At 37.0% G+C, this 24,635-nt stretch overlaps 1 protein-coding gene across 3 annotated transcripts in view; it reads right to left on the bottom strand.

Moving 5' to 3' along the window:
* Window positions 1-24,635, bottom strand: part of TBCK (TBC1 domain containing kinase) — a 195,072-nt gene that overhangs the window by 156,606 nt on the left and 13,831 nt on the right. For all 3 annotated transcript variants that reach the window (XM_043870827.1, XM_043870829.1, XM_043870828.1), the window contains exon 3: window positions 21,445-21,517. In XM_043870827.1, the coding sequence (XP_043726762.1) occupies window positions 21,445-21,517 (73 nt within the window). The remainder of the gene's footprint in view (window positions 1-21,444; window positions 21,518-24,635) is intronic.

Here is a 24,635-nt window from a genome sequence, read left to right as displayed (position 1 = left end):
AAACAATACTGACAACTGACAAAATAACTAGTTAGTGAATAAACTAACATATGAACAGAAAAAGTACAATTAGGTACTAATAGCAAGCTCACATCAAATGCATTGACTAGACTGCCTATAGAAAAGAGCTAAAACTCTCATTGATTTAGATGACTAGAGCAGAGAAAAATCATAATCTCTCTTCTAGGTAATGTGGGAAGAGCTTATAAGTAGGAAATCTCTCATTCTTCATATGATCACTACTTTTTCATCTTAAGTCACTGTCTGAAATAGCACCGATATTTAAGACTCATCATCTTAAACAAGACTGCCCACTCCTACCCTCCAAAACTGTTTTATAAAGGAAAATAAGGAGAACACTCTCATTGCTTTCTCATGGACCGTCTACTAGGGTACTTAGCTACTAGGACCCTCTGCCCTACTTTATTCATATGCTTGCAATTCATATCAATGTCTTTTTGCACATGGTATTTTCTCTGTGCTTCTAGTCGGCCCACTTGGATAAAACTTAACTATCCTTAAAAATACAAGCATTATTTTCTTAGTAAAAATTTTCTGGATTCTCCTGGTTGCAAGGAACTCTGTCTATCAAGACAACTTGCATATACCTCTCATAAGTACTTCTCAAAAAGTGATATTTTGTAACTGTTTGTTACAACTCTGTCTGCTTACTAACTAGCAATCTCTTTAAAGACTAGGACACTATATTTTCATCTCAGACACACCAGCACTTACCCCAGTATCTGAAATATATACGTAGTTAATGAAGAAGTATAGAATAATCCTTGAGTAGATTAATCATAATTTACATCATAATTAGTCATCATAGAAAGGTTATAACCCACAGGCAAGGCTTATTGATAACAATATCCAATAAGTCTCGCAGATGGTGCTAGTGGTAAAGAAACTGCCTGCCAATACAGGAGTCTAAGAGACGCAGGTTTGATCCCTGGGTCGGGAAGATCCCCTGGAGTAGGAAATGGCAAACCACTCCAGTATTCTTGCCTGGAGAATCCCATGGACAGAGGAGCCCGGCAGGCTACAGTCCATGGGGTCGCAAAGAGCCAGACATAACTAAAGTGATTTAGCACACATGCACAGTAGCTATAATAACAACACTATTACCACTACTGCTACTAATAGGAACACTCAGATAATCTGTATTATATCAAGTACAATATCTATATGCTATACCAAATGCTATTATAAATAATTCACATCTGTTAGTTCATTAATTCTCCCCACTGTCCTAGAAGGTAAGAAAACTGAAGCACAGAGGCACCCAAGGAAGTGCGTAAATGGTAGAGCTGACTCAGATCCAGCTGTTGATCTTACAGTCCGTGCCTTAACCACCACACATACTGCTTCTGTTTAACAGCATGGATGGAGAAATCAAACCAGAGTTTGAGCTCCAGGTAATGAGATAATAACTGAAGTTTAGAGCAAGTACTTTATTCTTAAAATGCAGCCAGACATCTTCTGGCTATAATAACCGTTCTGATTGAAAATCTCAGGTCTTACACAGCAACCAATAACAATGGCTTGCTCCTTTCTGGGAGATTGAGAGGATATGAAATTAAGAGAGATGACCATTTTGCCATCATTAGGGGAGAATCTAGAACTCTTACAACTTATTAGCTTTATGATCAAGGGAAAATTACTAAACTTCTAGGATCCCTCATAGGAGCCTAACTTTCGTCCTACATCAAACGGAATATTAATAAACTACATCATAGAGCTCCTGTAAGAAAAAGATAACCACTGTAGAGTGCTTAGGTTAATGTCTAGCACAACGTGCTGCAATATTGTTACCATCATTATTATTTTTATCTAGTCCTTCCCCTTTGAGGTCCTGAATAATTTAGGATAAAGAAATCATTTGATTTAAACTTTGCATTTGTTCAGTTCAGTTCAGTTGCTTAGTCGTGTCCGTCTCTTTGCGACCCCATGAATAAGTTATTAAAATAGGTGACTGAGGAGGCCAAGATGGAATTAAAAACTCATGAACTCTATATGCATATTCTTTGGTAGTATATGCAGTTTTCATTCTCCACTCCAATTATCTTACAACAGAACTCATTTTGACATGAGTTATACCTCGATTTTTGTCATAAAGAAATCAATTTTGCTTGCTGCTTTGTGTGACAAAGTGGAAAGACAGGGTTCTTTGGTTTCCAGATTGATAAAAATGCCAGGAAACAAAGAAATCCTCATAGAGCCACCAAGATAGTCTAATAACTAATGGACAGGACTCGCTGAATCTGGAAATTTAAAATTGCTTATTCTCTCAAAAAACTGTGCTTTTTGAACAGCACCCCTCATAAAGAGATTCTGGAGTATTAAGTAAGGTTTACTTGCTCTAAGAAAGGCTACAGTAAGAACAGGACTTTTAGAAGTACAGTTCACTTATGCTACACTGTGACTTCAGCAGACATTTCATATTCTATAAAACTTAGATTACTCACTAACCAGGACTAATAAACTGAAAGTGAAAAGTAGAAGTGTTAGTCACTCAATCGTGTCCAACTCTGTGGCCTCATGGACTATAGCCCACCAGGTTCCTCTGTCCATGGAATTCTTCAGGCAAGAATACTGGAGTGGGTAGCCATTCCCTTCTCAAGAGATATTCCCAACCCAGGGATTAAAGCCGGGTCTCCTGCATTTCAGATGGATTCTTTTCTGAGTTACCAGCGAAGCCCCAATAACTTTAAAATTACCTATAAAAAGTATGTAGCAAAATAACTAGAATATAGTATATATTTAATAAATACTGTATCCTTTTCTTTTTTGTATCCCTTTTGTTTATGAATGACATGATTGTTTTAAATTTAAAATTGCCCCACTTAAAGAATGTCCCAAAGCTCTTAAAAGTGCTGCCAACATTAACTTATTCAACTCTTTATATATCATTCCCTCAGTATATATCAAGGATTAGGGTTAAGATGTTAAGCGTTAACATATCCTATTAAAAATGTAGAGAATGCTCATTTAGACTCCTAAAACTTTTTGCCTATTAATTACCTAATAATTTGCTATAAATTAATTTTTGCCTATTAATTAAAAATTAAAGACATAATTTTTACAGGCTAACATTTAAAGGAGGAAAGGAAAAGTTATAACTACCATACCACTGACCATTGTCATAATTACTGTCTATTACAGTGTCTGTTAATAAATCTTTTGATTGATTTTTTTGACACACCATCTGCTTTTGACAACACAGATGATCACCACTTCTGTGCCAGACTGTACAACATAAACACTACCTCAAGACTTTTAACATTCTTCAAAAAGCCTTTAAGGAAATATATTCCTAAGATTAAGAATTAGCAAAAATAGTCCACTCTGTCAGGGCAAAAATCTGTTTTGAGAGAAAAAGACAAAGAGCGAGGGATAGCCCTCCCCTTCTTAACCTTAATAGCTTTTATGTGAACTAGGTGTGTGCCTGCTGACATTGTACAGAGTGGTCCTTTTACATACTGATGACATGACCCTCCATCCAGAAATAGCTTCAAGAAATTTTGGCCAATCATTGTTTGAAAGAACTTCTAACCTTTAATTATGCCAAAACTGAAATCGTTTTGGAGAGTCTAGGTGACATCCAGATGAATAATTTTAAAGAACGCCTTTCGACAAGTTAAGTCTTCTAGGTATCTGGGGGATAGTTTTGCTATTTTGACAAGTTCACCCTTGCAGACTTGCTCAAATTTTAAAATTTTATGAGGGACACATTTGGCTTATTCTACGAGAGAGAAGGACATTTGACAGCTTCCACTCTCAATCTGTTTTCAAACAAAGATAATTTATCCCATGTTTTATTTTGCTATCCACTGGGGCTCAAATCGAGTATGTATTCAAGAAATTGATCAGATCCAAGCTTGCTCTCTGAGAAAAGTCCTGACCCTCCTAGCAATTATGACAGCAACCCATATTCACAAAGAGATAAGATCACCCTCCATTCAGTCACAAATAACTGTCCTTTCTTAAAACATTAAGGAAGTATCTTCAAACACACTGGCTATCTCGGTTTTCCAACTGTCTCATCTCAGATGATCACTAGACAGAAACTAGTGTGTCAATTTTGTCTTTGCTGCAGTACACGTGCCCAGTTTGGTGATTTCTGGCACCCTATCTAAAATAGTTTCACCAAAGTTCTATAAGCTGAATCTATCCTAGACCTTAATATTATTCAAAGACTACATTAAACAATCATTTCCTACCTCATTGGATTCCTTAATCTTCCAAAAGGAAGATTTAATCGAAAACACTTAAGAAAAAAGTTAGAGACTAAGCAGTTTGGGTAATTCACTGCTAAGCAAGCAACATATTCGAACATCTTATGGCTGATATTTTCATATCAGCTTTCTTTCCTATGACCTTACTAAACTCCTTGTTAATTCAAAGAGTAGTTTTTTTTAATTCCTTAGGATTTTCCACATAAAGAACTATATCATCATTAAGTAGAAATGTTTCCAACTTTTCCTTCCCTTTTTGTCCTTCCTCTGCTTCATTCTTTTTACAATCTTCATGCCTTATGTTTTTCTTGACCTATTTCATGTTTGTATTTTTATATATTATTTCTATGCTGCTTGCATTTTTACACATGAGTCAGCAGAACAAGGAAGATAAAACAATTTTGTAATAAATATAATCACAACAAAACCTAAGATAGTTTGGAATATATTTAACAAAAGAACAAGAAATCTACATTATAAACTATAAAATATTGCTCAGAAAAATTAAAGAAGACTTAAAAATTTGGAGAGAAACAACATGTTCATTTATTGGAAGACAATATTGTTAAGATGTCAGTTGTTCCCAAATTGGTCTGTAGATGCTATGCAATCTCAATCAGAATACCAACAGACATTTTCAGAAACTGAGACACTTATTATAAAATATATCTGGAAATGCAAACAACCAAAGATAGTTAAAGCAATCTTGAAACAAAAGAACAAAGTTTGGAAACTTTTATGTCCTGACTCAAGATTTACTATAAAGTTAGCATAATTAAGACAGTATGGTGCTGGCATAAGGATAGAAAGAGAGGTAAATGAAACAAAATAGAAGGCCAGAAACAGAACTACAATTACATGGCCATTTATTTTTCAATAAGAACACTAAAGCAATCCAATGGGACAAGAAAAATCTTCTAAACAAATAGAGTTGGAACAACTGTACATCCATATGGCAAAAGCTGAACTTGAACACCATATACAAATATTAAATTGAGAAAGATCAAAGATCCACCATAAAATCTAAAACTATAATGCTTCTAGGAGAAAACATATGAGAATATCTTTATGACTTGGGAAGAGGTAAAGGTTTCTCAAAATACAATAACCATGAAAGGAAAAATCAATATGTTACACTTCATTATAAATAATCACTCTGTTTATCAAGATACACCTTAAGAATAGGCAAGTCAGATTGGCAGAAAATACCTGCATAAAATATCTAGCAAAGCATGTTTATGGAGAATATAGAGAAGGTACAAAGAATGACTATGAATCAGTAATAAAAAGGCAAATAATCCACTTAAAAATGGGATCCCTCAAACTGAACAGATATCTAAGTCAAGATATGAATGCTAAATAAGTACACAAAAAGCGCTCAACATCTTTAGTCATCATGGAAATGCAAATTAAATCTACAGTGAGATGCCACTTTATACTCACTACAATGACTAAAAGAATGAAACCTTAACTGCTGACAAGGATATGGAGGAACTAGAGCCCTCATACACCATAAGCAGAAATGTAAAAGGTACAAAACTTTGGGAAAAGGTCTGGTGGTTTCTAATAGTATTAATTATACACTTATATAAATACATATACAGACACATATGCTTATACATATATAAGCCATCAATTTTACTGCTACATATATACCCAGAGATATGAAAACATCTGCCCACAAAAAAAAAGACTTATGAGAACATTCACAGCAACTTGTTATAATAGCCAAAAACCTGGAAATTTCCCAGGAGTTCATAAAGGGATAATTGCTAAATGCATATTAATAAAATATAATGCATTTCAACAATAAAAAAAGGAATGAGATAAGTACATGAAACCATTTAGATGCCTCTTAGAAACATTTGGGTAAAAGAAAGAATCTTTACATAAAAAGGTATATACTGTATAATTCTAACTTTATAAAGTGCTGAAATAAGCAAAACTAATCTTAGGGGGAAAAATCAGAAAAGTGGTTGCCTCTGGGAGGTAAGGGTAGGGTTAATTGCAAAGATTTACTGGGAAGGGACACTAGGAAAATTTCTAGGGTGATGGTAGTGACCTAATCTTGATGTGTATTGGGGTTACAGAGATGCATTTATTGTTCAAAACCCATCAAATGATACACAAGTGTTCATACTTCACTGAGTATAAACTTTACCTAAAAAGAAATCATAAATACATACTGAATTACACTCAGTGATACACATGCTGAAAGAGTTAGGGTTAAAGTTCACTTACAGTGCAGCTGACTTTGAAACACATCAAAGTAACAGAACGAATTAATGAGCAGGTAGTGTGATGGGCAGTTATATGATGAGGCAAAAGATGGAAAAATGTTAATTGTAGGATATAGGTATATTGTACAATTCTTTCAACTTTGCTATGTTTTAAATTTTTAATAATAAAATATTAACCAGTAAAAAATTTAAGGTGATATAAAGACATTTTCAGGTGACTGAAATCTGTAAGAATTTGCCTATGTCAGACTTGAACTAAAAGAAAGTTTAAAGGAAGTTTTTCAGACTGAAGAAAAATGATACCACATGGAAACATGGATCAAAAGAAAGGAATTAAGAGTTCAGGAAATGGTAAATATGTGATTAAATGCAAAAGAATTTTTTTCCTCATTTCTCAAGGTCTTTAATATAGACTGTAAAATGTATGACAACAATACCAAAGGATAGGAGAACGGTGAATAGAAGTATATTGTTATGTAAGATTCCAACATTATATATGAGCTGGCATAATATTAATTCATGGAAGACTATGATAAATTAAGGATGTATATTATAACCACTACCACAGTCATTTTAAAAAAATAGTAAAAAAAACAAAGATAAAAATAAAGACAATAAAAAGTACCCTCTGAGCTTCTTAGAGACTTATTTGTCTTCCTTTGTGTTGACATCTTATAATTTATCAACTCAGCAGTTTATAAACTTTATAAACTCAGCAGTTTCTGGTTTTCAAACATTTCCCAATAGGAAATTGGACTGGTTAATTTCATTACTATCTGCTCCTTCTTTTGCTTTTCATGGGTATAGATAATACCACAGAATAAAATTAAAGGTGTTCCCTTAAAGTCAGTGTAACTCCTATTTCCTGAGTTAGTTTACTGAAATGTCCTCACTCACTGAAGGAATTAACTTGCTTAATAGGAGCCAAAACAATGAGTAAATGGGAAAAATGCTGTGACAGTTGACCACTGAAGCTATACAGACTTTTTTTAAAGCAGAAAGTTTTCATAGGTGAAAATAATTTCCAACACAGATGGGTCCTATCATTCTCAGATCATTCTATTATTAAAAGAAAAAACAGTCTTTTACAAGCATATAATTCCCACCACACTAGTAAAATCAGAAAATCCAGATATTTCACCTTTTCTTTCCAATGTGTTAAATAACTTTTAACTCTTAAAAGTTAAAAAGAAAACCCCGTACTTTTCCCTTCTTTTCACCATGACCCCCATTCATTTAAATCAGATAAAGCGTAAAGTATCTGCCAGCAATAACTTAGCTTCTTAGATCAGCTATTGTAAACTGGCTGTCCATTGGCCAAATTTAGCTTATTACTTTGTTTTGCTTGGATCATGGTGTTTCAAAACTTTTTAACTAGTTGAAAATGTTAAGAAATTCAGAGGTTCTCATATAAGAATCCAGAATCTAAGTCCTTTAGAAAATCTGAAAGAGAAGGTAACACCAGGACACATTCTCAAAAGGTAACATGGGGCTGCAGCTCCTGAATGAAGATTAGATGCCTCTTTTCAATGTTACCTGCTTCCCAGTTTAACCCAGTTTCAAGTTCGGTACACTTTACTCACTTAAATTACCTGCCTGACCTCAAATGAGTTTATAATCTCTATTACAAATATTCCCCATCCCAAATCCAGTCTTCTCTTTCTTCCTCACTCTAGTTCCTTACTCTTGTGCACTCGCTCATGCTTTCTATCAAAATAGCATGCGCCTTATGACCCAGCAATCCCACTCCTGGGCATACACACCGAGGAAACCAGATCTGAAAGAGACACGTGCACCCCAATGTTCATCGCAGCACTGTTTATAATAGCCAGGACATGCAAGCAACCTAGATGCCCATCAGCAGACAAATGGATAAGGAAGCTGTGGTACATGTACACCATGGAATATTACTCAGCCATTAAAAAGAATTCACTTGAATCAGTTCTAATGAGATGGATGAAACTGGAGCCCATTATACAGAGTGAAGTAAGCCAGAAAGATAAAGAACATTACAGCATACGAACACATATATGGAATTTAGAAAGATGGTAATGATAACCCTATATGCAAAACAGAAAAAGAGACACAGATGTACAGAACAGACTTTTGGACTCTGTGGGAGAAGGCGAGGGTGGGATGTTTCGAGAGAACAGCATCGAAACATGTATATTATCTATAGTGAAACAGATCACCAGCCCAGGTTGGAGGCATGAGACAAGTGCTCGGGCCTGGTGCACTGGGAAGACCCAGAGGGATTGGGTAGAGGGGGAGGTGGGAGGGGGGATCGGGATGGGGAATCATGTAACTCCATGGCTGATTCATGTCAATGTATGACAAGACCCACTGTGGTACTGTAAAGTGATTAGCCTCCAACTAATAAAAATAAGTGAAAAAAAAAATAGCATGCACCTATTACTTCACTAAAACTTTCAATTGAAGATATATTTCGTCTAAAAAATTTAAAAAAATGTTTCTAATGGAAAACAACAGGTCAGCACTCTATATCAACATATTTATATGGTATCTGGCCAGCCTTTTTGTACACAGACACTGAAGCAGCTCCCTCTCCACAAAAGGAATTTTATATTAACAAAGGGTTTACTTTACTCTTGACTATAATTCTAGAAAATGGCATATAATAAAGTTTGAATTTAAACCTTATTAAAGGTTGATTTTTTTTTTCCCTTAAGATAACTGACAACTTGAATGACTCAGAAAAAAATTCTTTTGACAACAATATAGAAGTTAAACATGCTTATACATGTTGAAAGCATTATTGCTTAATTAATTAATTAACCATTTATCTTTTTTTTTTTAGCCATGCCACACAGCTTGTGGGATCTTACTTTCCTGACCAGGGACAGAACCTGGGCCCACAGCAGGGAAAGCACAGAGTTCTAACCACTGGACTGCCATGGAATTTCCTCATTTATCTTTTCAGAAATTGAGGTATAATTAACAATACGAACTCAGATACAATTGAGGAATACAATAGGAATTCAGATACAAACGAGGAGGGAAAACTTTGGCAATTACTTGTTTAAAGAATGTAGTACGCAGAATCCTCCCAAGATTCTTGTCACCAGGGTTTTAATTCAACCACCAGTCTAGATACAGCTGTAAAGGGTCTTTGCAGATGGAATTAGGTTGCTAATCAGCTAATTTTAAATAGGGAGAGTACCTCAAATTTTCCAGGTGGGCCACAGTAATCACATGAACCCTTAAAGTAGAAAAGCAGAGCAGAAAAGTCAGACAGAGTGGCCAAAGAGATCAGAGATTCGAAGCCTCAGAAGAAGTGGGCCTGATGCTACTAGCTTTGAAGATGATGGAATGGGGCCATAAGCCAGGGGATGGTGGTAGCCTCCAGAAGCTAAGGACAATTCCTGGCCAACAGCCAGCAAGGAAACAGGGATCTCAGTCCTACATTTGTGTGGAACTAAATACTACCAACAACGGGAATAAGCCTGGAAATGGATTCTTCCTTAGGGCCTCTAGAGGAAATACACCCCTGTCAACACTTTGATTTTGGCTTTGCCAGACCTGAAGCAGAGAATCCACCCAAACCCAACAGACTTTTGATCTACAGAACCATGAGATAATGAATTTGTGTTGTTTTAAGCAGCTACGTTTGTGGCAATATGTTTCAGTAACAAAGGAGAGCTAATACTTTGCTGATGAGTGAAAAAAGAGTCTTTACACAAACCCTAACTGAGCAAGACCAGCAACCATTGGTCTACAGTCACAACATATTTCATGAATTACTGGAGTAGCTATAAAATCTACTTTAATACTTCCCCATAAAGGAATCTCTCATCAATCTCAAATCTTGCACATTCTCCCAAAGGTGCCTATTTTCCTAGCTGGCCCTTTGTGTGCTTCAGGGAATTATGCTCTTGGGATACTTAACTGATAAGTTTTGCCCATTTGAGGCCTTGAATCACTCTGGCTTGTCTAAATAGCATGTGCAAACACTGTGATTTATGTTAAACACCTGCTTTCCTTCTGGGGAGGGGGGTCTGGAGCATCATTAACTGCAATCAGTCACACAGGTGTTATGTACCTCTGTGACCAACCACCAATAAAATTCCTCACTCCTAGGCTCAGACAAGTTTCTCTAATAGGCAGTAGTTTGCACATACTATCACAATTTTTTTGTTGGAGAAATTAAGTACATCTTCTACAACTCTCCTGGGAGAGAAACTCTGGAAAGCTTTGGGCCTGGTTTCTGCCATTATCTTGCCCTATAGTTTTCTCTTTGTTGGATTTCGCTTTGTACCGCTTTGCTGCAGTGAGTGTAATGAAACCACGAGTAAAATAACATCTGAGTTCTGCGAGTGCTTCTATTGAATCACTGAAGCTGGGAAATGGTGACCCTGGACACATCACAGTTCCCACCATCTCAGCCAAAATGTCTTACTAATACAAAAGAGAATGCCAAATGACACTTGCTATAAAATTAAAATTTTTTTCTCAAATTTTTACTAACAAAATTGTGGTAGACAGGATTCTAAATGGTTCCCCAAATGCAAACTTTCTGATGTCCACCTGGCATAATCCCCAAGATGATGAATAGGGTAGATTTTACTTTAATGATCATGTTATATTCTATGGTGTAGCTGAACTCATCACAGGAGTCCTTGAAATCTGGATCTAGAGGTTAGAGACCTAGGAATGGTGGCAGCCTCTGAAAGTTAAGATGATTTAGGCCAACAGCCAGCAAGGAAACAGGGATCTCAGTCCTACAAGTGTGTGGAACTAAACTCTACCAACAATGGGAATAAGCGTGCAATGAGCAAGATGTGATACAAGGGATATTCTCCATTGTTGGCTTTGGAGATGGAGACAGTCACATGATAAGGAATGAGATGACTTTTAGAAGCTGAGAGAGCCCCTCACTGATAGTAATCAAGGAAAATGGGGAAATCAGTCCTACAATTGCAAGGAACTGAATTCTGCCAACAACCTGCATAAGCTTAGAAGTGAATTCTTCTCCAGAGTCATGAGAAAGGAAATCGACAGTTTGTCTTCTCTGATCATTCCAGTAAAAAAAAAATTTAGTCACTCAGTTGTGTCTGACTCTTTATGACCCCAGTAGCCTGCCAGGTTCCTCTGTCCATGGAATTCTCCACGCAAGAATACTGAAGTGGGTAGTCGTTCTCTTCTCCAGGAGACCTTCCTGACCCAGGGATCAAACTTGCGTCTCTATGTCTCCTGCATCGCAGGCAGATTCTTTACCAGTAGCATCAACTGGGAAGCCCTCCATTTTTAAAGAAAACCATAAATCTTGGAAATAAATGTGTTTCCAATAAAATAATAAGTTGCTAAGAAACATTTATATCATACTTTCACCGAAACCCATTTGTTTGGGAAGCAGAATTATGATACACGATTAAAAGGAAAATAATCGGAAATCAGAATTCAACTGCATGACTAAACTAAAAAATTAGTTCATTCAACAGTTAATTTATAACACATTAACTATACGTAAACTCTTATGCTAACAACTTTGGAAAACAGAAAAATTTAAAAATATTGTATGCATGTTAAAATGTACAGAAAATTAAAGGAAGCTATACCTTCCTTAATTAAACAACTGCAGGAAAATAATTATAAGCTAGAAGGGGAAAGGTACCTTACAATTAGAGATACAATGTAAAGAAAGAATTTGGAGAAAACATAGTTTTTGCTTTGGTTCAGTGATATGGTACAGAAGGGGACAGAGGTAAGTGAATTACTTGAAGAAGTGTTATGTACATTGTGCCAAAGACTGGAGATATACCACTGGGCAAAAAGACAGCTTGGTATTCTTGGTACATTTCAATTCTGTGGCACTCAATCTCTTCAATCACATAATGGCAACAGTAAAAACTACTTGAGAAACTCAGACACTCTTTGGAAATAATTTAGAGAGTTTGAAGGCAAATCCAGTGGCTACAATATGCATTTTCTTCACACACACACAAACACACACACGCAGAGCCACCAGATGTTTTTAGCAGGAATGCAAATGGCAACCCACTCCCGTATTCCTGCTGGGGAGTCCCACAGACAGAGGCGCCTGGCAAGCAGAAGTCCACAGGGTTTCAAAGAGTTGGACACAACGGAAGCCATGTAGCATGAACTCATCGTTAACAATGCTCTGACAGCAGCAGAAAGGAGAAGCAACTGGAGTGTGGCAAAACTAAAGGCAGTAAGACCAGTTGAGAGAATGCTGCAATGCAATAGCCAAACTCTGTTAATTAAGGCCTGAACTAAAGAATGTAGAGGACAGCAGTGATAAGAAATATCACCAAGGGTGTATGAACAATACTCAGTGACAAATGGGGTAAACAGTACAAAAGAGAGAGAAAATGAAAGATAGCAGCAAGATGCCATGCCTGAGTGAAAAGCATCTTTTGGGGGCACTATTTTCTGTCTTTTGGGCTTCCCTGGTGGCTCAGATGGTAAAGAATCTGTCCACAATGCAGGAGACCTGGGTTTGATTCCCGGGTTGGGAAGATCCCCTGGAGGAAGATACCCTGAGGAGGCAACCCACTCACCCCAGTATTCTTGCCTGGAGAATATGTCTTTAAACAAAACAAGTAAACCTAGAAAAATATATATATATCAATTATATAAATCTCTAAGTTACTTTGGAGAAGGCAATGGCAACCAACTCCCGTACTCTTGCCTGGAAAATCCCATCAACAGAGGAGCCTGGTAGGCTGCAGTCCATGGGGTCGCGAAGAGTCGGACACAACTGAGTGACTTCACTTTCACTTTTCACTTTCATGCATTAGAGAAGGAAATGGCAACCACTCCAGTGTTCTTGCCTGGAGAATCCCAGGGATGGCGGAGCCTGGTGGGCTGCCGTCTGTGGGGTTGCACAGAGTCGGACACGACTGAAGCGACTTAGCAGCAGCAGCTTAGTTACTTGACTGTACTGTAATTTCTAATGCATTCTGAAACTAGGGCCCTTGAAGGCAAAAAATGTATACAGAAGTCTTAACTTCTACTATCAGGTTATATTCTAAAATAAAAGTATCTACTACCTATTTCTGATGACAATGACCTGTGGCTCACTCATCCATCTGTGGAACATATTCTAGAATGTGTTCAAAAAACTTTTGGAGTATCTAAGTCAGTGAGTAAGCAGTCTTTTAATATGGGCAAATAAAACTTACTCATCGAGAAAGTCAGATCATGTTTTCCATCAAGCTAGTGAACAACTGCAGACATAGCCTGCTTCCCATCAAAGTTTCACGTATAACCTCTGCAATGCTGATGTTTCTCTGGTAAATTTTCAAAACCATAACCCTAAAAACATATGACAAACTACCTTTTATTAAAGAAATATGCCTGCACTACTTACCCTGACTTCACTTGCAAATTTAAGGACAATGCGGGAACTTTACCTCAAGCACCAAAACTCTGCTGAATATCTGTCTATGAACTCTACTTGCTGGCGCTTTTATAGATTAAGAAAAAGTACATGATCTGAATAACACAAACGGGAAATACTTTCCAAATAACACCTAGACTTAAAAGGCAAACCATTTTCTTCATGCTCATTTTAATGGGAGTGACAAAGGTGTTATCTCTTTTTTAACATTCTCTGGAAAATATTTTAGAAATGAGATATAGTTTAAAATTTTCCACTTTTCAGTATCTTGAATCTGGCTTTAGGGTAGCAATTAAATAGATTCACAGGCACTAGATATGAGATGACTTCAAACAAATCTTTCAAACACTATTTATTTTTTTTTCCTTGAAACGTACTGGTTATAGGAGTTTAATTGAATTCCATGCTTCTATGTTTCCAGAAAATAATTTTGATCATTTAACTGAAACTGGAGAGAATACTGGCAAGAGAGAACTCTGGCACAAGTAACATATAAAAGCCACTGAAAAGAGAGCAGCAAACTCCAAAAATTAATTCCTTAGATTTAAGCTTGAACAGATTGTAAAGAAAATTATGAGTTTTCTCTTTCAAGCCAAGCTAGCAAACTAACCTCACAAATAACATTAATTCATAAAAGACTGACTCAATTAGCTCCAAGTCATAGGACAAAATTATTATCTTTGGTTTGGATAACATGAATTCTCGAAAGCATTTTATGGCTATTAAAATTATAAAGAGAACACAATTATCTAGTGAGATCTGAAAACTCCAGATAGTCTTAAATTATAATACAGTTGTGATACAAATTACTACCATTATGTTTTGGTACACATATTGCTTTAAAGATACTAAATTTATTGTGAAAAAAATTAGTGAATAAATTGACACCAGACTCTTACTCTAAGTTTCCAGTTTTCATTAGTCTATCCCCTGAACCAATGATTTTACAGAAGATGCAAAATATTCTTTAAAATATAAATCCAGTAAGATCTATGCCTTAAATGATGCTTAAGTTTGGATAATTAACTGCAAATAGCTACCAAACAAGTGAAAACTTAACAGTTTTGCAACAGAGACAGATGGACAAGTAAAAATCATGGGTCTCAAATAGCAAACCCATCTAAATAGATTTCCTGTTTACTTTACATCAGCCTTTCTTACAGGTGCAGGATGCTTACTTTTGGCAGTTAAGGGAAAGAACTGATTTATAAGCCATAAGAACATCTTCTCACTTTCCATAAACAAGTTATAGAATTAATTAAAATTGCAGCACATCAACTCTGCACATGAAATGGCTCTGTTACTGGAGACAAAAGTAATCCAAATATGTGGAAAGTCAAATAGTTTACAACAAAGCTAATTTAGATGGATAGATCAGATAACAACTTGGAACTGAACCCGACAGAAGCATTTTTACTCAGAGGTGGCAAGTGCTGAATGATATATTTCAAAACAAGCAAGGGAAATATTGAATTTTAACTAGCGCCAAAATTATTTTTAAAAGTACTTTACATAAATGTTTAAACATATCTTACTTGAAGAAATTACAAAGACCTGTAAGACTATCACGGACTCTCTTTTAAATAAATGAGAAAGATGATGTAAATGGCATGAAAGACAATATGAAATTTGCACTTAATCCTACTGATGTTCCACTAACTACTCAAAGAATATGCAGCCACCTATAACATTTTATCCTCATGAAGACATATACAAAGGCATTAAAGAAAGGTGACTTCTTTATACCTGTACACTGTTGAGACTAATGGTATGTAACGTTATGAGATTTATTATCTCTAAAACAGGATAAACAATGACAGGAACAGAAAAGTAAAACTTTTCATGAGTTAATGGATTTAATCTTATTGGTAAAACGATGGTAATTGTGTCCTTACACAGTGCAAGTGTAAATAAAGTAAAAGGACAGAGTTGAGATAAAATGATGAAAACGGAAATTTGTCTTCTAAGTCACCAGCTTCTCTCTCCCTCAGTTCTTTTAGTAAGTCCAAGAAGGACGTATCAGCATATGGGTAGAGAAGGAAACGTGGAGATCAGAAGGAATATCCTACAGGTACTAGCATCAGTAATCTACAGTTACTGATGACAGAGAACTACTCTGCCCATGGTTTACAGAGTTCTCAGGAATGGCTGGGAGCATAAGACCTTGGGTAACATCAATTTAGATGATGTAAAGCAATTCCAGTTGTAGCAGAGCTATGTCCTCTGGTACTTCTGGATATTCCCTTGTTTATCCCCTCTTCCTGGTGTAAACTTCTTCCTTTCTTCCATCCCAAGTGCTCTAAATGAGTACTGAATAATTTTGGGAACTTTATTTTTCAGTTAGTGTTAATGTTGACTTAGTATTTCATTTCTATTCCCCACCCCCAGATTTTTTTAATACTTGTATGATCTTCAAGACTTCTGTGATTCAGTTCAGTTCAGTCGCTCAGTTGTGTCCAACTCTTTGCGACCCCATGAATCGCAGCACTTCAGGCCTCCCTGTCCATCACCAACTCCTGGAGTTTACCCAAACTCATGTCCATTGAGTCAGTGATGCCACCCAACCATCTCATCCTCTGTCGTCCCCTTCTCCTGCCTCCAACCCCCTCAGCATCAGGGTCTTTTCCAATGAGTCAACTCTTCGCATGAGGTGGCCAAAGTATTGGAGTTTCAGCTTCAACATCAGTCCTTCCAATGAACACCCAGGACTGATCTCCTTTACGATGGACTGGTTGGATCACCTTGCAATCCAAGGGATGCTCAAGAGTCTTCTCCAACACCACAGTTCAAAAGCATCAATTTTTCGGCCCTCAGCTTTCTTCACAGTCCAACTCTCACATTCATACATGACCACTGGAAAAACCATAGCCTTGACCAGATGGTCCTTTGTTGGCAAAGTAATGTCTCTGCTTTTTAATATGCTATCTAGGTTGGTCATAACTTTCCTTCCAAGGAGTAAGCGTCTTTTAATTTCATGGCTGCAATCACCATCTGCAGTGATTTTGGAGTCCCGAAAAATAACGTCTGACCCTGTTTCCACTGTTTCCCTATCTATTTCCCATGAAGTGATGGGACCAGATGCCATGATCTTAGTTTTCTGAATGTCGAGCTTTAAGCCAACTTTTTGACTCTCCTCTTTCACTTTCATCAAGAGGCTTTTTAGTTCCTCTTCACTTTCTGCCATCAGGGTAGTGTCATCTGCATCTGAGGTTATTGATATTTCTCCCGGCAATCTTGATTCCAGCTTGTGCTTCTTCCAGCCCAGCGTTTCTCATGATGTACTCTGCATATAAGTTAAACAAGCAGGGTGACATATAGCCAGCCTCTAAGATGACCCCCAATGCCCATGGATTCCTGGGATTCACATTCTTGTGTTGTCTTCTCCCAAATGAATAGAGTTAATGGCTGAGCTTTGTATCCAATAAGATACAGTGATGTGTGGCTCCTGAGGCGAGGTCATAAAAGGCATTGCAGGTTCCACTTTGTTCCCTTTCATCTCTTAGATCGCTCACGCACTCACTCTAGCAGAAGCCAACCACCATACTGTGAGAATTCAGCCAAGAGGTTTGTAGAAAGGCCCTCAAGATAGGGAGGAAATTAAACCTCCTGTCAACAGCTGGCACCAAATAAGTGAGCTAACTTAGAAACAGATCCTGAATCCCTAATAGAGGTTTCAGATGACTACAGCCCCAGGTGATACACTGACTGCAATGACATGAGATCCTGAGCTAAAAAACCACTCAGCTAAACATTCCTGAATTCTTGACCCAGGGAAACTATATAAATTGATAAATGCTTATTACTGTTTTGGGCTTCCCTGGTGGCTCAGAGGTTAAAGCATCTGCCTGCAATGCGGGAGACCTGGGTTTGATCCCTGAGTCGGGAAGATCCCCTGGAGAAGGAAACGGCAACCCACTCCAGTATTCTTGCCTGGAGAATCCCATGGACAGAGGAACCTGGTGGGCTACAGTCCACGGGGTTGCAAAGAGTCAGACATGACTGAGCGACTTATTACTGTTTTAAGCTGCTAAGTGTTGAAGTAGTTTGTTATCCAACAATAATTAATTCATACTAATTCTTCTTATAGAAACAAGAAAATACAATAGTATGTTCCTGGATGAAGCACCTTCATTAACAATAAATATTGTTGCTATATGAGACTCACAATCCAAGTCAAGTAAATATCTCAACAGGCTCTTAAAAATTTTTGAGGTATAATTTACATAGGTGAAATGCAAGTTCTTAAGGTATATATGTCAGTGAATTTTGACAAGTTTTGCAAGAATATGTACTATGTAAGTAATACCCCAATGAAGATGCAAAAATTTCCATTCCCCAGCAAGTTCTCTCAAGGCCATTTGGAATCAGTTCCTGTATTCCCACTTCCCAACCAGGGTCAAGCACTGTTTTTATATCTACCACCGTAGATGAGTTTTAATTGTTTTAGAACTTCATATAAATAGAAGAATATGATTTTGTATCTGCCTTTTGCTCACCATAATATTTCTAAGGTTCATCATGTTGTGTATATCAGTAGTTGATTCCATTTTATTGTTGATTAACATACTGCCATCTGCTCACCTATCCTCCGATTGATGGACATTTGAGTCCTTCCCAGTTTGGGGCTACCATGTTTCTGGAAGCATTCCTGTGCAAATATTTTGTTGGACACGCATTTTCTTGACTGAATACCAAGGCAGGGCTGGGACTACAAGGAGGCAAATGAGATACCTCTTGGGCACAAATTTAAGGAGCTCCTCTACCTAGGAGTCTTAGTCTCTGTGGGGTCTCTGGGTCCTGGTGTGCATGAGGTTTGTTTGAGCCCTCTGAGTGTCTCTGGCAGGAACGGGGTTTGATTCTAAATGCAAATTCACCCCTCCTACCATCTTGCTGGGGCTTCTCCTTTGCCCTTGGGCCTGGGTTTCTCCTCACAGCTGTTCCAGTGCCTACCATCTTACTGGGGTTTCTCTGACCTTGGATGTGGGGTATCTCCTCACACCCATTCCAGCTAGGATCAGCTGCCGCTCCTGACCTTGGACGTGGGGTATCTTCTCAATGCCACTCGTTCCAGCACCATGCAGCTCTAGTGGCCACAGAACTGGAAAAGGTCAGTTTTCATTCCAATTCCAAAGAAAGACAATGCCAAAGAATGCTCAAACCACTGCACAACTGCACTATTCTCACACGCTAGTAAAGTAATGCTCAAGATTCTCCAAGCCAGGCTTCAACAATACATGAACCATGAACTTCCAGATGTTTAAGCTGGATTTAGAAAAGGCAGAGGAACCAGAGATCAAATCGCCAACATCTGCAGGATCATCGAAAAAGCAAAAGTCTTCCAGAAAAACATCTATTTTTGCTTTATTGACTATGCCAAAGCCTTTGACTGTGTAGATCACCACAAACTGTGGAAAATTCTGAAAGAGATGGGAATATCAGACCACCTGACCTGCCTCTTGAGAAATGTGTATGCGTGTCAGGAAGCAACAGTTAGAACTGGACATGGAACAACAGACTGGTTCCAAATAGGAAAAGGAGTACGTCAAGGCTGTATATTGTCACCCTGCTTATTTACTTATATGCAGAGTACATCATAAGAAACGCTGGGCTGGATGAAGCACAAGCTCGAATCAAGATTGCTGGGAGAAATATCAATAACCTCAGATATGCAGATGACACCACCCTTATGGCAGAAAGTGAAGAAGAACTAAAGAGCCTCTTGATGAAAGTGAAAGAGGAGAGTGAAAAAGTTGGCTTAAAGCTCAACATTCAGAAAACTAAGATCACAGCATTCGGTCCCATCACTTCATGGCAAATAGATGGGGAAACTGGAAACAGTGACAGACTATTTTGGGGGGCTCCAAAATCACTGGAGATGGTGACTGCTGCCATGAAATTAAAAGATGCTTACTCCTTGGAAGAAAAGTTATGACCAACCTAGACAGCATATTAAAAAGCAGAGACATTACTTTGTCAGCAAAGGTCCATCTAGTCAAAGCTATGGTTTCTCCAGTGGTCATGTATGGATGTGAGAGTTGGACTATAAAGAAAGCAGAGTGCTGAAGAATTGATGCTTTTGAACTGTGGTGTTGGAGAAGACTCTTGAGAGTCCCTTGGATTGCAAGGAGATACAATCAGTCCACCCTAAAGGAAATAAGTCCTGAATATTCATTAGAAGGACTGATGTTGAAGCTGAAACTCCAATACTTTGGCCACTTCATACGAAGAGCTGACTCATTTGAAAAGACCCTGATGCTGGGAAAGATCGAAGCTGGGAGGAGAAGGGATGACAGAGGATGAGATGGTTGGATGGCATCACCGACTCAACAGACATGAGTTTGAGTAAACTCTGGGAGTTGGTGATGGACAGGGAGGCCTGGCGTGCTGCAGTCCATGAGGTCACAAAGTGTCGGATGTGACTGAGCAACTGAACTGAACTTTCATGAAGATTTTTCTTTTTTTTCTTTTTTTTAAAAATTTTGAATAGGTGGCCTACAAATTAAAGTATAAATTTAAATTGGTGAGCAAAGAGCAATATGCTCTTTTACAAATACAATCAAAGATTTGTGACATGAAAAAGTTATATCTGTAAAAACATATTTACTAAGTTATGTTTAATAAACAGAAAATTCTCTTTTATTACTATGGTCACATTAGATTTTTATAAAAAAGCAAGGGAGGCAATAGTGGATTTGATATCTGCATCTTGCATTCCAGAGACCACTTAAACCAAACCATTTAAAGTAGCAATGAAAGTACTTTTATTCAACTTACTTCTTTTGCTGCTATTAAATTACTACCAATTATTAAGACACATATTTTTCCTCCCTTGAAAAAGATGTATCATTATCTATAATATAGCAATGATTAAAAAGTATTGACCAAGAATAAGAATATTTCTTAAATGTAGGATGGATACTTACAATCATATAAAAGCTCAAGGCAACCCATCTTCATATTTTAGTACAATTTTATTCATTAAAAATATTTTTCATAATTTTAAGATAATTTCAGAAAATCAGTGAAGAAGCTCATTTAATAGTACATTTACAATAAAATTTAGACCACATATTTTTCTTGCCCAAAATGCCTGAGATAGATAGCAAATTTCATATGTCATTGAAAATAACTGAATTTAAACTGTATGATTAGATTACACACAAGCCATGAATATTATCTCTCTCTATTCTTCAATGTGGCCTTAGTTTATACAGTTCACCATGTTCCTAGGAACACCAGTACCCTGTGAGAAGTTACCATGTACTTGTCTCTGGAAAATACTCTTAACTTTAGCTATGCTAAAGAAAAGCTTAGTAGTAAAAAGATTTCAAGTTTTCACATATATCCTCTTAGGTAATTTTTTACCAAGTACTTTGCAGAATGCCTACAAAAGCTGAACACTGGATGATGTCAATGCTGAATTTCTATGAGGCCTATGAATTAATTTTCCTAATATGAAAATTTACAACTAGATTTTATCATTAGAAAAGTAACAGAAGAAACTAAGTCCCTGTAGTTCTAGGTAAAATGCCTTTTTGTTTGTCAATTTCTGCTTTTCATTTAACTGTCCTGATACTACACACAGTACCTCACGGGTTTCCCTTCACGAAGCAAGTCTTCTAGACTCCGTTCACAGTGTTCAGCTACCACCACCAATCTCTCTGAGTGAAAAAAAAAAGAAAAAACCAAATGCACTTTATATTTGATTAATACAATGTTTTAGTAACAATATACTCCACTAAAGATATTAACATATAGTACAAATGATATTTGAAAAGAGCTTTTCAAAGTCTATATTAACTACATAAAAATCAGATATCTAGAATAACAAGATAAATGTGTTAGAAAACAATACAGCAAATAACAATCTTCATTTTGTTTTTTTCTCTACGATTTCTCCCCTGTGCATTAGGAAAAACAGCTGGAAAGGTTTACCTTTGGCAAAAAGAAGTGATCCTTCTTCTGACACAGGCTAGCAGAAGAAAAAGCTTGGATGAAGATATAAAGAAATTTTGAAGTGAAGGGGAGACTGGGATCTAGGGACAAGCTGTCTTGACAGTCTGACCTCAAACATAAGGTCTCTGAAACTGAATTCAGAAACTGGAGAAAAGTAGAAATGTTATGAATCACAATTATGGAGAAAGAACTGAAAATCAACTTGGGATTGTTTATATCATGAGGCCTGCTGAGATTAGTAATAATATAAAATTTTCATGAGCACAATATATAGTATGATGGAATTTTTATTTTCCAACAGATCAACTGTCTAAGAATAAGTCGCACAGTTTTGAAGGTCCGTCCATACATTTTTAATGTAATCATTAGTTAATTATTGACTGACGCATTGTCTGACACAGTAGCAGATCAACAAACTCCTTCTTTTTAGATGAAACAACATAGGAGGAACCAGAGAAAGGCACAATTGGGCTCACAAGTGGCTGGGTATTTGATAAGGTTATTTCAGGAGAGATAAAGTTTTTAAAAGAAATTGTAGTACTATGTATATCTATGCAAAATAAGTTCTAAAAGACAAGGAAGAAAGTAAACACAAAATGGTGGTGGTGGTTTAGTCGCTAAGTCATGTCCAACCCTTTGTTGATTCTATGGATTGTATCCCACCAGGCTCCTCTGTCCATGGGATTTTTCAGGCAAGAATACTGGAGCGGAATGCCATTTCCTTCTCAGATGGCAAACTAAGACAAGAAAAAGAAGTAAAGTAAAAGGGACTGGAAATAGTGATGACTACATAGAGGTTTGCTGAAAATGAAAAATGGCAAAGGTAGAAAAATGAGAGCAGAAGACAGGAAAATTTCAGAGGAGGAGATCCAGTAAAAGGAAATACTCTCAGTAAACACTGGTTGAAGGTAAGGTCAGGTTTGGCCTGCTGAGAGAAGAGATGATGGACAATGGTATACAGGCAACCATGTGAAGTGTGAGGGCGGAATGCTGTATGGATCACTTCTTGGAAGCGCAAACTGAGGTGGTGGCATTATATAGAATGACGTGAAACACAAAATTTAAACTACTACAAATGAATACCATCACTTTCAGGGGAAAAAAATAAAGCTCCAGGTGATCTGAACAGGAACCTAAAGAAAATTAAATTTGAAAGACCATGAAATGAAGAGAAAAAAAGGAAAATTAATAGGAAAGAAAGCTGTGAAATAAAAGGTCTAGATCTTCAATTCAATACAGAAAAGAGCATGCAAAGTTGAATTCCAAGTGATTTAGCACAAATATGAAGATCTAAAAGAAAAAGCAAATAATACCATCCGAAAACCAAAATGGGAAGCAGCATTTCTGTCAGTTTTCCTTACACCTAACTGGCCACCTCTCCTTAGTCTCCTCGGTAGACAGGTAACTCTTCTAACCAAATTTATTTATTTATTTATTTATTTATTTTTTGGCTGCACCACGCAGCTTGTGGGATCTTAGTTCCCCAACCAGGGACTGAACTCAGACCCACAGCAGTGAATGCACTGAGTCTTAACCACTGGACCACCAGGGAATTTCCCCTCTACCCAAATTTAAATGCTTCTAGTTCCTCCACTTTTGATTCTGGGTCTTCACCTGTGTTTTCTCCTTATTTACTCCCAAGGCTGAAAAACTCCCTAAATTTTACCTCAAGCCCAGAGTTCTCTTTTAAACTCCATAGCCAATTCCTCACTTTAATATAAAAGTCACCTCAAACTCAACAGAACTCAAACTGAATTTATAGTTTGCTCCTTAAGCCTTTCCCTTTAGTACCAGTAAATGGTACCACTATCCTGCTAGCTGCTCAGGCTACAAACTTGGGAGTAATCTCCATTTCTCAAATCCAAAGAAAAGGCATTGCTATTTCTATCTTTCAAATGTCTACAGAATCTGTGGTTTGCTTCATCTGCCACAATCTGGGTCCAAGCCAACATCATTTCTTCCTAGATTACTAAAACAATCTCTTAACCAATCATCTCCAATAAATTGTTACTGCCCTCCAACATATTTTCATGCTAAAATCTAAGTGCTAAAATAATAATTAATAAAACTGAATACGCAACTCCCTGTTTAGCCTTGTTTTTTGTTATTTTGTGTATTGCTCACCAACTGCCAGTTACACTGGTCTTCCTTCACCTTTCCTACCTTAAAGTACTATTATATGGATTTCTATTGCCTAAGATGATCTTCCCTGTTTTCCTCCCAGTGAACTCCTATCATGAAACACAGTGATTAAGAGCACAGACTATTTGGTCTGGGCTCAAATTTTAGGTTTAACACTCATTAGTTTGCTAACCTCTCTATGCCAAGGTTTCCTCTTCTGCAAAATGAGGGAAAAATAAGGACCTACCTCATAGAGCTGTTGTGAGGTTGAAATGAGTTAATACAAAATAAGGACCTGGCATACAAGAATCACTGTGTTAGCTATTATTATTACTATACAGTTAAATGTGATTTCCTCCAGAAACACTTTCCTGGTCCCCCCAAATCAATTCGCGCCTCCTGTAATATAATCCATTTCACAATGTACTTTTCTTTTGTAGCATTCATTTGAAATCCTAAGGATCGGTATACATTTTTACCTAATGTCTTTGTTCTTTACTAGATAATACATTTCCTGATAGCAGGAAAGATTTTGGTCTTGTTCAAAATGCATCACCAGTGTCTAAAATGATATCTCAAACATACACATCTAACTTAAAAATATGATAAATTAGTTAACTTGAGCAAAGACTCAATGTGGCCATTAGAAATGAATAAGTCTCATGTAAAGACTGTCATTTTCTCAATAGAAATCTGTCCTGT

The sequence above is a fragment of the Cervus elaphus genome, chromosome 17, assembly GCF_910594005.1.
Source record: "Cervus elaphus chromosome 17, mCerEla1.1, whole genome shotgun sequence".
NCBI lineage: Eukaryota > Metazoa > Chordata > Mammalia > Artiodactyla > Cervidae > Cervus > Cervus elaphus.
Note: the sequence above shows the minus strand (reverse complement) of the source record. Positions and strands in the feature narration are given on the sequence as shown.